Source organism: Lacerta agilis, chromosome 5 (genome assembly GCF_009819535.1).
Source record: "Lacerta agilis isolate rLacAgi1 chromosome 5, rLacAgi1.pri, whole genome shotgun sequence".
In the NCBI taxonomy this organism is placed as follows: Eukaryota; Metazoa; Chordata; class Lepidosauria; order Squamata; family Lacertidae; genus Lacerta; species Lacerta agilis.
This window is the reverse complement of record NC_046316.1, coordinates 91280161-91295967: the sequence shown is the minus strand read 5'-3', so window position 1 is coordinate 91295967 and position 15807 is coordinate 91280161. Positions and strand designations below refer to the sequence as shown.

Here is a 15807-nt window from a genome sequence, read left to right as displayed (position 1 = left end):
ATATATATTTAGTGTGAAATAGTATGGTAGGTCATGAAGAGTCGGACACAACTGAACAACCACACAGTATGGTAGGGGTTGGCAGAGTGGGGGGGGGGTTATCGGGGAATGGGGGGCAGGAAGGAAAGTATATATCCAGAGTGGAAGGAGGAGGGGAGGGGTTCAATATTTATGGCTTCTGTATAGTTCTCTCGTGGTGGTGGTGGTTTCTTTTCTATTTCCTCCTTGGGTAGAAATCTCCTTTTCGGCCTCGACAATCTTTCTCAGATGGTGGGGTGCTCTCTTTTTTTTTTTGCTTCTCTGGTGGGGGAAACTGCGGAGTCTTTTGGCAGATCTTTAATTCCCCCCCCTGTTCCATTATGGCCATCTCCCACAGTAAGTCAAACCCCCCCCCCCCGATTTCCAGGACTTCTACTGAAGTCACAATTGGGGGTAGCCTTCTGCGTATTTTCTCCATTACTGCCACCTGAAAGAGGACACCTGTTTTTTCCCCTTCAACTTCCAACACTTCAGATAAAGTCACTATAGGGGGAAATCTGAATTTTCTTTCTTGTCTTGGAGGTGCTGGTGGAGCTGTTGTAGGACAGGCAGGTTTGGGAGCGGGATTTGGTCTGCGATAAGCCCCCCCCCCCCCAGATCTGCCTCGCTTGCCATACTTCTCCCCGCTACATATCTTTCCTCCCACCTGATCTCTACCAGCTTTAACCTCAAACAGCAATCCCTACAGGCACCACCATCATCTTGAGGCACTGAAAATGCTTTGGCAGTTGGTATTTGTCCACTCTGGGTGTGGGATATAGAGTGTCCCTCAGTTGTGTGGCAGTATTCTCCTCAGGAAGCTCCTTGCGCCATTCTGCCTCATGCGGCCTAGCAGTGAGGCTCCTGGGAAGTTGAGCCCGCCCTCCACAGCTGGCTGATTGACACTCCAGGCTGGCCAATAGAGCTCTTCTGGGCTGGGCGGAGCTCCAGTGAGGCTCCTGGGAAGTTGAGCCGCCCTCCACAGCTGGCTGATTGACGCTCCAGGCTGGCCAATAGAGCTCTTCTGGGCTGGGCGAAGCTCCAGTGAGGCTCCTGGGAAGTTGAGCCCGCCCTCCACAGCTGGCTGATTGACGCTCCAGGCTGGCCAATAGAGCTCTTCTGGGCTGGGCGGAGCTCCAGTGAGGCTCCTGGAAAGTTGAGCCCGCCCTCCACAGCTGGCTGATTGATGCTCCAGGCTGGCCAATAGAGCTCTTCTGGGCTGGGCGGAGCTCCAGTGAGGCTCCTGGGAAGTTGAGCCCGCCTTCCACAGCTGGCTGATTGACGCTCCAGGCTGGCCAATAGAGCTCTTCTGGGCTGGGCGGAGCTCTCCATGGGTCTGCTATGCACACTCCTCAATCAATCAATCAATCAATCAATCAATTTACAGTGTTACCTCAGGTTACATACACTTCAGGTTACAGACTCCTCTAACCCAGAAATAACACTTCAGGTTAAGAACTTTGCTTCAGGATAAGAACAGAAATCATGCTGCGGTGGCGGGAGGTCCCATTAGCTAAAGTGGTGCTTCAGGTTAAGAACAGTTTCAGGTTAAGAACAGACCTCCGGAACGAATTAAGTACGTAACCAGAGGTACCACTGTATTTGTAAGCCACCTTTCCAAAGCTAAAACCATGCTAAAGGTGGCTTAAATCATTGTGGGCTTTGTTACTGTAAGGGCAAATAGTTGGTCGCCATCATAGTTGGCATCCCATTTATTATGTGATTCATGATTAGTTGGGGATTGCCTTTTGGGGCTAATCAGGCAAATGAGATGGTATGTTTATTTGTATCATTTATTATTCCCATGATCCTCGATTATAAAACCCTGTAAAAAGTTGTTTTAAAAATTAGGCAAATGACAGAAGTAGTAGCTATGTGCTGAAGTGGGAGCTGGTAGAGCAGGGGTCAGCAAACTTTTTCAGCAGGGGGCCGGTCCACTGTCCCTCAGACCTTGTGGGGGGCCGGAGTATATTTTGAAGAAGAAAAAATAGGAACGAATTCCTATGCCCCACAAATAACCAAGAGATGCATTTTAAATAAAAGGACACATTCTACTCATGTAAAAACACGCTGATTCCCGGGCCGTCTGCGGGCCGGATTGAGAAGGCGATTGGGCCGCATCCGGCCCCCGGGCCTTAGTTTGGGGAGATCCCTGTGGTAGAGGGAGTGGGATCAGATATGGTATTCTCTAAGGTGTTTGGCTCAGGTTTTAATTCATTGTGATAGTTGGGTCAGATTCACTGTATTGATGTGGTTACAGGTAGGTAGCCATATTGGTCTGCCACTTCTGAAGAAGTGTGCATACACACGAAAGCTCATACCAATAACAAACTTAGTTAGTCTCTAAGGTGCTACTGGAAGGAATTTTTTTTATTTTGTATTGATGTGATTGATCGTTCAGCCCGGACACTGAGATCCAGCACCAAGGGCTTTCTGGCAGTTCCCACACTGCAAGAAGTGAAACTACAGGGAACCAGGCAGAGGGCCTTCTCAGTAGTGGCGCCCTCCATGTGGAACGCCCTCCCATCAGATGTTAAGGAGATGAGTAATTATATAACATTTAGGAGACATCTGAAGGGAGCCCTGTATAGGGAAGCTTCTAAGGTTTAATGTTTTAGTATGTTTTTTCTGTACGCTGGAAGCTGCCCAGAGTGGCTGGAGCAACCCAGTCAGATGGGCGGGGTACTACTGCTGCTGCTGCTACTACTACTACTACTACTAATAATAATAATAATAATAATAATGGAATGTGGTGCAAACATTGACACTTGGGAAGCCTGCCTTATATTGAGTCAGACCACTGGCCCATCTTGATCAGTATTGTCTACAGCAGAGCTTTCCAAACTTTTCATGTCAATGACACACTTTTTATCCAGTTTTAATTCAGTTTTACTAGCAAACTGGAGGTTAAACTAACCCCTTTCCAGCCCCGACAGGAGCACGGGAAGTGTTCACACTAACGTGTTGCGGCACACAGTTTGGAAAGTTCTGGTCTGCAGCGGCCAGAAGCAGTTCTGTAGGATTTCAGAGAGAAGTCTCTCCCAGCCCTACATGGAGAATGTGGGGGATTGCAGCCTGGACCCTCTTAATGCAAGGCAGATGATCTGCCACTTCGAGGTCAAGTGTGAAGGGTGGGGTGGGAATCAGGAGGCGTTAGGCTGCCCCCTCGCTTTAAGAACCTGGGATGGGGACCCCAGCGCGAAACGAACTCTCGCTCAGTGTTGTTTTCCTTGGCGGCTTCCTCCTTGTGTTATCTCACGTAATGGGATCCCTCTCGGTTTGTCAACATTCGGCTTGAGGCAGAGAGTTCATATCTCCAAGAGCCTGGATATCGGATTAGGCTGCGATTAACGCCATGATGTAATGACTCCCTCCTTTTCCTTCCATCAATATTTGTCCTGTAGGGTCAGTATATTAGAATATAGACTTCAAAAGGGGTGTCTTTTTTCCTCGCCTCCTGCAACTGTTTGGCTCCCGGCACTTGCAATATTCTCGCTGTTGGTGTAAGGCTTACCATCTAAGTAGTTTTAGGCTTGACCTGCCAGCCTCCTGGTGGAAGAGCTTTCAGAGCCTGTGATAACACTGGGAGGAGGCCGTAGGTGCTCTTGGGAGGTGGGCTGTTTGATCTTCAAGCTGCAACGTTCCTCCCTCTCCCTGTTTCTGAAGAGTTCTGGTATGCATCCCTTGCCGTGGGATAGGGGGTTCCTTCTTCCCCCTTGCACATTTTTAATTATTCTCTCAGCAGGCCATTCTAATGAGAACGAGGGTGGGTTTTTTGTTTTTCTCAGCGCCGATTGCTTGGGAAGGAACTGGGGAAGGAGGAGAGTTAGAGAAGCTGCAGGAAGGCAGGGACCTCCAGTCCTTGCGACTCTCTCATTGCGACAAGATCTACCGGGAACAGTTGCTGTGCCCACTAGGCCTGGCCTCCCGAGCTGTTTGTTTCTTTGAATAAAGGGTTAATTTCACCGACGCCGTGTGACTTATTGCTGACTTGGCTTCTGCCCCTGTTAGTTTCCTAAGGATAAGGTGATTCTTTTGGTCTTGCCTTAGGAAGGTTCCTTGTTGCACTGGCCTTCAAGATGAGTTTGCACTGCTTTTCGCCAGAATCTGGAACACAGGTTACAGACAGACACTTATTTAAGAGGGCACTAAAATTCTACCTGGCCAGGACTCAGACTCGGAAGGAAACAGAAATGTGCTTCGTTTCCTATAGGCAGCATCCCCCAAGAGAGGAGATGTTGGAGGCTGCCATTGATGCAAGATGTGCATCAGCACAGGGTATAATGCAGCAGTCTCCCCCCCCCCTTGTGCACCCCCTAAATCTGCTCTGGTTCTCCCCTGACCCTGCATAATAGATTTGGGGATGATATTTTTTTCAGGGGAGGGGAGTGTGAAAATCTTCTTACATCAACACTAGTCCCTGCGCTTTGTTGTTCAGTCGTTCAGTTGTGTCCGACTCTTCGTGACCCCATGGACCAGAGCATGCCAGGTACGCCTATCCTTCACTGCCTCTCGCAGTTTGGCCAAACTCATGCTGGTCGCTTCGAGAACACTGTCCAACCATCTCATCCTCTTGGCATCCCCTTCTCCTTGTGCCCTCCATCTTTCCCAACATCAGGGTCTTTTCTAGGGAGTCTTCTCTTCTCATGAGGTGGCCAAAGTATTGGAGCCTCAACTTCAGGATCTGCCCTTCCAGTGAGCACTCGGGGCTGATTTCTTTAAGGATGGATAAGTTTGATCTTTTTGCAGTCCATGGGACTCTCAAGAGTCTCCTCCAGCACCAGAATTCAAAAGCATCAATTCTTCGGCGATCAGTCTTCTTTATGGTCCAGCTCTCACTTCCGTACATTACTACTGGGAAAACCATAGCTTTAAGTATACGGACCTTTGTTGGCAAGGTGATGTCTCTGCTTTTTAAGATGCTGTCTAGGTTTGTCATTGCTTTTCTCCCAAGAAGCAGGCATCTATTAATTAACTGTTGTCACTATCTGCAGTGATCTTGGAGCCCAAGAAAGTGAAATCTCTCACTGCCCCTGCGCTAGGTAAAACATGAAATGCAATAACACCCAGAGACTGTAGCCTAAAGGTTGCATAGCTTTTGTGAATCTTTCTAGCATACAAAGTTTGTATGATATAAAAATGAAAGCCTACTGTCCAAAGGTAAAGTTTCAAAATATAAAAAAGAGGTGGTTGTATTACTGCTTTAAAACAAAAACTTGCTTCTGTGCGCAAAATATAATATTACTGAGGCCTTATAAAGGAGGATGGAAATCAGCTGCCAATCTATGTACCACCTACAGATGTGAATCTCAGAAATGGCCATTACACTTGAGTGGAACAATTACTTATGAGTAGAGCTACTATTTTAAAAAGAAATCATTTATTAAATGACCGTAGAAATACACTTAAATCCATTTTGTCATTTAAACCACCAGAGGACCTGGAATTAACTTGTGTATCCAAAATACTTCTCATTGGGAAAGTAACAAGTCCAAAGATAATCTTTTTTATGGACTAGGATGAATTCTTTCTAGAGCAAAAAATAATAATAACCAGAAGTCCTGTGATGACATTCCAGAAAATGCATGGTTAATGGGGTTTCTAGTACGAATCTTGGGCTTGTGTTCAGTTAACCTCAGCTTAAGAGGTCTAATGATCTGACCAACCTATAATTTTGAACATGGTCACATAATACAACATGAATTACAATTAGAAAAAGCTTTCAAAACAGATTTTTTTTATATATATGAACAAGATAAAAACGGTTTTGTTTCCAAACTTTGTGGACATTGTGTACAGTGACCACACTTACCATGACTGATTTGATCATTTCCAAGAGATTCCATGTGCATAATGTCTGAACTGGCTAATTTATCTGCCAAACTGATAGTTCTGCAGAATCCCACAAAAGGAACTCCTTGGCACCCTAGCAAACCTTGAGCAATATGCCAGTGTTTCTATACAATATGTTTGACATTATGGGCTACATGGTTGAAGTCCAAGGAATGAAAATAACCCACTTCTTTTAGTGTTGGATTGAGTGACCGTGTGCTGATCCTATCTGCTCTTAACCTGGACTCTAAAACCATCTGTTTTGGGGAACTCCTGCTGTATAACATGTGAGAAAATTGATCGTCGTGAGATTTCTAAACTTGATCAAATGTGCAGTGCCGTCTCTTCTTAAATGTAAAAAAGTGTCCATACAGTCAGTTATTCTTAAGAAGCCTGATGTAAATAATGAACTTCTGTCTGTGGGTTTAGTATCTTTTGCCACACAAAGGATGTTGCTGTGGCAGCAACACACCCAAACGCAAAATATTTATTTGGTCCATTTGGCGAGTGAATTTGACATTATCATTAACAGAATTGATCCAGCCATAAAACTCACCAGCCTCAGATAACTTGGAGAATAAAATGAAAATATATTCTACGTGGCATCCATAACATCTGATATGTTTCTTAGGGGGACTATGCACAGAGTTTAAATTACTAGCATTCTCAAGCTCAGACATTTACAGATTTGAAATACTTGGCACTACCAGACTAGCCATAGCAACCCCTTTTATTTGAAAAGAAAACTGAATGTCAAATCAGAAATAGTTCTTTTCTAAAATAATGTCCATCAAATCCATTTTTTTTAAAAAAAGAGTAGATTAATCAGCTGAGGAACGAGAAATCAAAATGTATTTGATTATGGACCTTGTTTCCTCATAGGTTACGGAAATATATATATGGAGTTGGCATCCAATATAGTAAAATGTTCATGATTATCAATACTAATAATAATAATACTAATAATAAATTTTTATTAATGCCCCGCCCTTCCCAGCCAAAAACCGGGCTCAGGGCGGCTAACACTAATTAAAATCACAGCAAAAACATAAAAACAATTAATTTAAAATACAGATTAAAATACAAATTTAAAAATTAAAACTGCAGTCTCATTTTCAAATAGCCCACCAATCCCTCTACCTGTTGGATGAAATATGTGGTATCTCTGATATATGAGGGCAGTTGTATAATTGTCCTTGTTTTGTGGGATCCCTGTGAGTTTTGTTCGTTGCTTCTCTGTAAAAGTAGGGCATCCGGCCACGTTGCGTCCTGGAAATCAGAAGTAGGATCCACCTCCAGACCAGAGGGGGGAGGTTTGTCCAGGGTGTCAAGGCTCCCTTCGGTACACATTGAGGTGTGAGAATTTGCAGTAAGAAAATCCTTCTCTTCTGGCAACTTGGCTGAAAGAAAGTCCACTTTGGTCCCCTCAGTCCCTCCTCCAAGTTGGCTGGTAATCCGAATTAGAGTCAATTCTATTCCTTCCTCTACCTGCTCCCCCAATGCAAATGTAACAGGAGTCTTAGAGTGCATGTCTGGAATGAACCATTGACATCCAGTCAATTCAGGGAAAGAGGTCACCTAGTGAATGTCCGGTGCCTGAGCTTTGTACCACAGAAGATCTGGTCCTTGAAGAATCTCAAAGCTGCAGAATAGAATTGCCGTGCATTTGTTTTATCTTGCGTTGCTTCCTTTTCTCAACTGACAATTCACCTTCCCTCTGCCGTTTCAGGTAACTTTGAAGTGGGCGTCCACATTGCAGATGTGAGCTACTTTGTGAAGGAGGACACGGCCCTGGATGAAATCGCGAGCAAGAGAGCAACGAGTGTCTACCTTGTGCAGAAGGTGAGATTCGAATCAGTGCCCCAGAGCGAAACACAGGCAGATAATGTTCTTCTGGATGCTGCCCACAAGTCCAAACAGATAATGGTTTTCTGCCAAGAAACGGTGGAAATGAGACATGTGTGACTCCTATGCTTTATTATCGTCCTAATAAGAAAGCTGGCAGGGGGCACGGCTACTGCTCCCAAATGGGAAATTCCATGGAACTGTCACGGTTAATAGCTATTGACAGGTTTGTATCCTCCAGGCTCTTTATTTATACGAGTTATTTAGCAGTTGCTTTTCAGAGGCCAGCCCTCCACAAGGTGGTGTCCAGTGAGAAAAAAAAAGCAACAGAATGTGCAGGTAGACTAGGAAACATTAGCTGGATGCAGCAATGGGAGCTGAATTTGCTCACCTGAGCCTGCTTAAAGCAATTGCAGCAACTTCGGTTTTTAAGACCTTGTGGAATGGCAAGCCCAGCGTTAACTGCATGGTGCCCATGCAACTGGGACCCCAGACACAGATCTTAGATTACAGGCAGGTTATATGAGTACCAGTGGTCCTTTAGGTAACTCGGTCCCAAACCCTTTAAGGCCTGAGTGGTTACTGTTGTTTGTTATTGTTTAGTCGTGTCCGACTCTTCGTGACCCCATGGACCAGAGCACACTGCGACGCTTCTAAATAGGCATATTTTGCTAATTGCTGATTTATTCATTTATTCTTAGTATTAATTGTGCTGCTGCTGTATTTGACTCTTTATAGAATAACATAAAACCTGCCTGGAGTTTATAGCTTGCATTCGGACTAGGGAGAGACAAAGGAAGAGGGACAATAAAATGGAATATTTCAGTTTAGAACTCTGTTAGCTGTTTGTGTGTTGCTGATTATTGATCATGGAAGTTATTGATCATGGTTCTTTGTTAGGGAAAGGGCACCCAAGCCGAGTGCTTATCCCAAGAGGCAGAAGCTGAAAATAGGCAGAAGCTGAAAAAATTGGTTGAGAAGAGGTGGTCTTTTCTGTTTTGTTGTTGTTGTTGTTGTTGTTGGTGGTGGTGGTGGTCTTTCCTGTTTTTTCTGTTTTGTTGTTGTTGTGTGTGGTTTTATTTTATCTTTGGTTTTTCCTGAGAAGTTGCTGAAGCATAAAACATATGTATACAAATTGTACTTTTATACCTGTTTTAAAATAGTTAATTGGTATTTTATGTTTGCTGTTTGTTGTTAAGTTTTGCAATAAAGAGGAAAAAGAAAATAGGAAATACTCTTTATTCAGTAGGCAATAGGTTTTTGTTTTTTTTAATGGGGAAATGTGTATTTTTCCGTGCATATCTTCTTTGTTCTGAGTGCTAAATGTCAGTAAGGTGGAAATATCATGGGAAAGCAGCCCTGGAGAAAATCAGGCTTGACATGGGTAGTGTTGCAGCTCCAGTTGAACATTGTGATGGTGGTGGTGGGGAACCTTGCAAGGAAATCAAATAGATCTGCATAACTAATTCACTTGAACTTGCCTGTCTGGGAGAGAAGGAGTAGTTGTGCAAAAGGCTAATGGTTTGTTTTGAGAAAGTGCAAGGCTTAGTGATGAGTGTATCAGGTTCTACAAAGCAGGCAAACCTAAACAGTTTTCTCCCTTCTGGCACGTCCCTGTGTGTTGTTTTAGGTGTGAAGTAGTTTGAGTGGGGAAGGTCAGCCATAAATCCCTACAATATTTTACTGGTCCTCTTTTATAATGGAGATCAAAGATCGGAACTGGAAGCCAGTCTTCATGTCGAGTCCAAGGGCCTCAAGACATTCACTTCTGACACCAGCAGGTTGTCGGGGTGTTGATATTTTGATAGCGTCAAGCGGAATAACAAAGAGGTGATCGAAGTTTGAATTCATGGAAGTGTTGATACAGAAAGTAAGAGGGAAAGAAAGGAAACTCTTGAGCAGAAACTCTTGGCTCATAAACAAATTGCCTGTTTCCTTTGAGTGTCTTTCAGTGCATGAGGCCACCCCATGATTAAGTCTCTGAGTCCTCTCCCTAAACCACGGGCTCAGAGCCATGGAAGCCATCAGGCCCTCCACCTGATTCAAAGGCCACTGATGGAGGGCCTGTTCTGGGGAGCCTGAACGAGCCCTCAAACTGAGTGGGTGTGGGCAGGCAGCCAGGCTGAGCGGAGGGAACAAGATTGTCAGTGGGACTTGGTGGAAGCGCTCCATTTTACTTCCCATGAAAGGGGGTTTTGTCCTTTGGCCGTGCTGATTTACTCCAGGCTTCCCCGCCGCAATTCCCAATGGGGATGGACTTTCCCTGGCTGGCCTCCGTCTGAACTTGGTGGACCCCGAACCCTACTGGAGCTCAATTACAACGCACACCGTGAGCCCTCCTATCCCAGGACCAGCCCAAAGTCTGGAAGCATAACAGCTCAAGGCAAAATCAGGAGAGGGATGTTTGGGGAAACTGGAGGTCAAGGCTGGTATGGTGCAGTTGGTGGGTTTGGGCAGAGGAGGGTGGAGCTCAGACACCCACTCATCTCGCTCAGTCCAAACCTGGGTGGCCTGTATCTTGGGGTAGCCTACCCCACGAGTATCCTGTTGTCATGGGGCTTGCAGGGGAGGTGATAACAGTTGCCAGATCCTCTTCCAGTAAGGTCAGGGCAAGTCCAGGCAAGACAAGGCAGATCAGGACCCTGGGCAGCTCCCAATGGATTCTTCTGGTTGAGCTATGAAAGGTGGTGACTTAGCAAAGGACCAGAGTCACCTGAAAGCTGGCAGGGCCTTCCTTTTCAGCAGCTCTGAAGGCTGGGAGAACTGTCTGCAGTCCTTAAAGAGCCCAGAGCTTATTCTGCCGTTGCTGCATAGTTGCAGAGCCCTCTTTTGTTTGGCTTTTTGGGAATTTCAGAAATGCCATCATGCCACGTCTCCTGCCCCCGATCTGCTTCCTGCCCTGTCAGAATGGCAAAGATATGACTTCATTGGGTTGCTCCACTGTACAGTTCAAAAGCCATATTATCCTCTTGGTGCACTGATGTCAACTGCAAACTTCCTTCTTACACCCTCATCCACCCATCCCGTTCCAGGCATGGGAGGAAGGAGAGACAGCCTTCTCTGTGGTAGAACTCCACCTTTAGAGTTCTCTCCCCATGGAGGCTTGCCTACCTTGTTTTATTTTGGGGAACAGGCGAACACCTTTCTAGTCTGTCCTTTAAAAGTGTTTCATTGTTTAAATACTGCTAGAATTTGCTGTTTTCTTGTTGTTTTGTGATGCTGCATTTTTCAAATTATTCTTACTGTTATTATTAAAAACCACCCAGGAAATTTTGTGGCTGATGGTGTGCTGTAGAAATTATTTCAAGAAATAATGTGGGGCCCATCCCTCCTATTTCGTTTAATCTTGTGCTGCTTTAGCTTGGAATTGTGTGTGTGTGTGTGTGTGTACATCTATATATAAAATTGTTTATAAACTGTTACATTTTTTACTTGTTTTTAATTACATTATATTGCTGGGACCTTACGGTGAAGGGTGGGTAAGAAATCTTATAAAATAAACAAGGAAAAACATTACTCTGCTGGGTGGACCAACTGATCTGGTAGGAAGCTGGCTTCTTGTAATGTAAGTCTAAAAATGCAACACCAATGATAGGAATGACAACTGTGGGTGTACTCTTTCTCAGTTTACACAAATTGTTGTCAGATTGCTGCCTCTGTGTGCAGCCTGGCCTATACAGGTTGTGCTCTTACGCCTTAAGGAGAAGTTAGGATGTTCAGTGGCACACTGCAGGTGGCCAAATAACTTTATTTATTTGTGTATTTAACAATATGATGCCCTGCCCTTCTTCAGTTTCAATCAGAGCTTCCAGGTTTACAATTTGTAGTCCAAACATGCAAAGAGGGAACTTGCAAAATAATAGTCGAAAGAGCGGGGCAGCCTGACATTATCTCAGCAGCATTTAATGGATCTAAGCAGAGAGATTTAAAAGCCTTCGCGAAAAAGCCGTTCAGAAAGACCTTGCTTTCAGCATCAGGCAAGCCTGTGGGAGAGTTCTCCCCAAATGGGCGCTGCCAACACGAATGGTGCCCTCTCCCCAATCTCCACCTACATCACCTCTGAAGGTAGACGAACGGAGGAATATTGGACCATACTGAGCCAGACCATTGGTCCATTTAATTTGGTAGTGTCTACTCTGCCTGGCAACGGCTCTGCAGGGTTTCAGGTAGGGTTTCCTAGCCTGACCTAGAGATGCTCAGGATTAAACCTGGGGCCTTCTGCATCCAATACAGAAGTTCTACCACCCAGCTCTGGCCCGTATTGGGGGCACTTTAGATGAGTGATCTGTAGCCAAATGTCCCACCTTGGCAGCGGAGGTTTCCCTCCTTTGCCCTTCTTTTTACCAGTAGAGAGTCTTAGTAGGTGACTCTTGGTGACCAAGAGTCGCTCTCCAGCTGCATCCTTGGCTCCAGCTGGGCTTTTTGCTAATCTCTTTCTGCTTGCTCCCTCCTGTTATCTGAGATTGCAATACCTTGCAGCTAGCGCTCCCATCTTTGATTGGCGGTGGGCTTTTCTGACATCCCTTGAAGGGCTCTGCCCCTTCTCAAGCGGATAACCTCCCATTAAGCAGGCCGAGGCATGGCCGGCCTCACGTAGGACATCTGTGAGTTATGGGCCGGCTCCTATTGTCAACGTGCTCCCTTGCCGTTGGAATAACACAGCTGGCAGCCTTTTGTGTCTAGAGGAACAGCTTATCAGACCCTGTTGCCCTCCTGACCTTCCAGTTCATCCTGCCCTGCTGATTCATATGGAAAAGTGATTTCTTTCCCCGGCTGCCTGGAGACTCAACAGCCAGGCCTGCTATCCCAAACTCTGCCAGGCAATTAGAGTGGATTTATGAGCTGGGATTGGGTGCCAAGCCACAAACGTGATTAAATATTTTAAGAGCTTTCCCGTGAAGGCTTGGCATGTAGATAGAAAATGTTTGCATTCTGAAACTTACACAGGGTCCTGGGATTTTTTTCATCCTCCACCCCACTTTTTTTTGGCGGGACTGGTTTTTTTAAAATCTTTTTTGTAACCTGCACGCTTACTTCATTTAGCAATAGTAGTGACGTTATCGGCAGGTTTTTGCATCACTTGGTGTAAATGCAGTCAGTGACCCAGAATGGTATGGGGAGCCCTGTTGGCAGAAAATGCAGCTGTTGCCCGTGCTTACCCAGAGAACCCCTAACGGGTGAAAAAATATCACATCAAAAATAGCAGTTTAAACACTAACAATGCAATATCAACACTACAGAAAGGCAACTGTAGAAAAACCGCTGAGAACAATGGCCTTGTTCATGTGGTACCTGAAACCAAACCTTAGGTACAGCTTGAGCTTAGCAAGGGGAGAGCTTAACCACAAGTCCTAGCTCAGACACTGTGCTAAGCCAAGGCAGCACAAAGGACTGGGGCGGCGGGGGGGGGGGGCAAATTGGCTGTAGGTTCTTCTCATTTGTGTGGTCTCTCAAAGCCAGTGTTTGGCTTAGTGTGAAACAGCTCAGTGTTGTCAACCACAAGGCTGATAGAGGAGGTGTGCGTTCCATCTTTTCCAAAAAGCCATCAAAGAACCGTACCTTTCCTCACCTTTGGAGGAAGGAGATTCCACAAGAGAGTAGGACGTTACTGGAAAAGCCCAATTCTTGGCTGTCACTGTCCAAATTTGCCATACAGATGGCGCAGACAGTAAGAAAAATAAAACCAGTGTACGTAGCATGGCAAAGTAGTAGAAGCACAACATTATTGCTTATGGGTGGAATCCGACGTAGCACTAAGGCAATTGTTCCATCGGCGCAAGGACTTTATTTGCTTGTGCAACCAAGCATTCTCCTCCTCTTCTCTCCTTGCCTGCTCCTAACTCTGCCCTTGGGGCTTCTTCCAACCCTCTGGAGCAGATGGGGCTGGTGAACAGAGGGAGGAAAGTCTCTATGTGCAAGCAGAAATCTTTGCACTGGTGTCAGTGGAAAACTAAAATACTGTTTTCAGGGAGACTGCATTCATTTTCACATACAGTCCTTTTGTTTCCTAGGTGATCCCCATGCTCCCCAAGCTCCTCTGTGAACAGCTGTGCAGTCTCAATCCTATGACAGACAGACTCACCTTCTCCGTCATATGGAAGCTAACTCCTCAAGGCAAGGTAAGACCGAGCAGCTTTGCAGGACTAGGTATAAATCATTCAGCGTTGCCCCTTGGATTGTCCCATTGCTTGACCAGATAAGCTCAAAAAACACAACATCAAGTGTGCAGGCATGAGTTGGCAACGCTGACAACACAGTGGGGAGACTTGAATCGGAGACTTCCTGCTAGTTAGGAAGCACAAGAGCTGTTGTGTGGAAATTGGTCCAGATAGGTTCATTTCTGGGTGGAACATAAAACTTAAGAATTTCCATGTTGTGTCGGTCAAAAAGCCCATCTTGTCAAGCACCTTGGTTCCGATTGGTTTAACTAGCTGTCTCCAAGAAGCCCATAAGCTCACACACCATACCTGCAAATGGTGTTCAAAGATACATTGCAGGGTTCAAAGATACGTCTAGGCCTTAGGGCCACATTCCTCTCTATGTAATCTTCCAGGGGCCTGCTGCCCAGCATTGGGCAGGGCCAAAGTCAAAAGTCAGAGTTCAAGGACACATTTTAGCCAGGAAAAAAACACTTGGGGTGCACAGCAAGGTAGAAAAGCCTGGAGTTATTTCCCACCCCGGTACATTGCCTCTGAATGCGGAGACTTTATTCAGCCACCCTGGTTAATAGCTATAGACAGATCTCTTTCCTCCATGAATTAATATTGTTCTCCACCCCTTCATGGAGGGACCCAGGTGGCACTGTGGGTTAAACCACAGAGTCTAGGGCTTGCCGATCAGAAGGTCGGCGGTTCGAATCCCTGCCACGGAGTGAGCTCCCGTTGCTTGGTCCCAGCTCCTGCCCACCTAGCAGTTCGAAAGCACATCAGAGTGCAAGTAGATAAATAGGTACCGCTCCGGCGGGAAGGTAAACGCCGTTTCCGTGTGCTGCTCTGGTTTGCCAGAAGCTGCTTTGTCATGCTGGCCACATGACCCGGAAGCTGTCTGCAGACAAACGCCGGCTCCCTTGGCCTATAGAGTGAGATGAGCGCCGCAACCCCAGAGTCGGACACAACTGCACCCAATGGTCAGGGGTCCCTTTACCCTTTACCTTTACCCCTTCATACCACAACTGTTGCCTGCACCTCCGTTGCTTCCAGTCCCTGTGAATCAGCCTTCCACAAACCACTGCCATCTCAATGTTCTTTGAACCACAGCTCCCATCAGCCCCAAACTGAACAGCCAAAGGGTTGCTCTACACCCCAACCAGTTCACCTGGCCTGAATTCAGATCTCTGCAGCTTTCGCGTTGGGCTGGAAGCCGCTTTCATCCTCCCTCCTCCTTTTTAAATTTATTGCATCTTGCCCAGAGGCTGCTCTCTGGTTGCCCTTGGCTCTGGAGAGCTGCACTTGACGGGAAATCTCTGCCTGTGCCCATGCCCAGGCAGTAACACCTTTAAGGCAGATTTGCCTGGATTTATGGAATTAGCTCATGTACAGATCGGCAATGTTAATGCTTCCAATAGCTCTGAGATGTCTTGCACTGAGCTGTAACGGCGCGGGTCGAGATTAATGAGGACCTTGGCTTAATGCAGCTGTTCCTGACAGCCAGGGATTAAGAAGGGTGAGGAGAAGATGGAGGGAATGGCTTAAGAGCCGTTTAATGTGTCGCGCTAAGAGGGCACATGCCTCTCTTCATGGAGAGTTCATATGGTTGCAGGCAATTAGGGCTTGTCTCCAGGAGCACAATTCTTCATTTTTCCTGCGCAGCAGCTTGCAGGAGGGGGCCTGGGAAGAAAAGTGCCTTGCCGTGCTATGCGGAGCAAAAGATAGGAACTGCGTGTTCCTCATTAGCTAGCTAATTATTTGTCTCCCACTGGCTTGGCTTCTTCTTCTGCTGCTGATGGCCTAACATTTAGGGGGGCAGCAGAAAATTTCCACTAGATTGTGACCTGCTTTTTGCCTGCCTTTTTTCCCTGCCTGCCCACTTTCCCCTTCACTTTCTTCGTATCTCATCCTCTGTGTTTATTATTTATTGGTGGGAGGGACCTTTAGTCTGTTCCTTTTGGAATGT

General features: G+C 46.1%; 1 protein-coding gene across 1 annotated transcript in view; it reads left to right on the top strand.

The window, feature by feature from the left end:
• DIS3L2 (DIS3 like 3'-5' exoribonuclease 2) overlaps positions 1 to 15807 on the top strand; it is a 200418-nt gene that overhangs the window by 124040 nt on the left and 60571 nt on the right. The window contains exons 12-13 of the mRNA XM_033150865.1: positions 7580 to 7692; positions 13707 to 13814. Of these exons, the coding sequence (XP_033006756.1) occupies positions 7580 to 7692; positions 13707 to 13814 (221 nt within the window). The remainder of the gene's footprint in view (positions 1 to 7579; positions 7693 to 13706; positions 13815 to 15807) is intronic.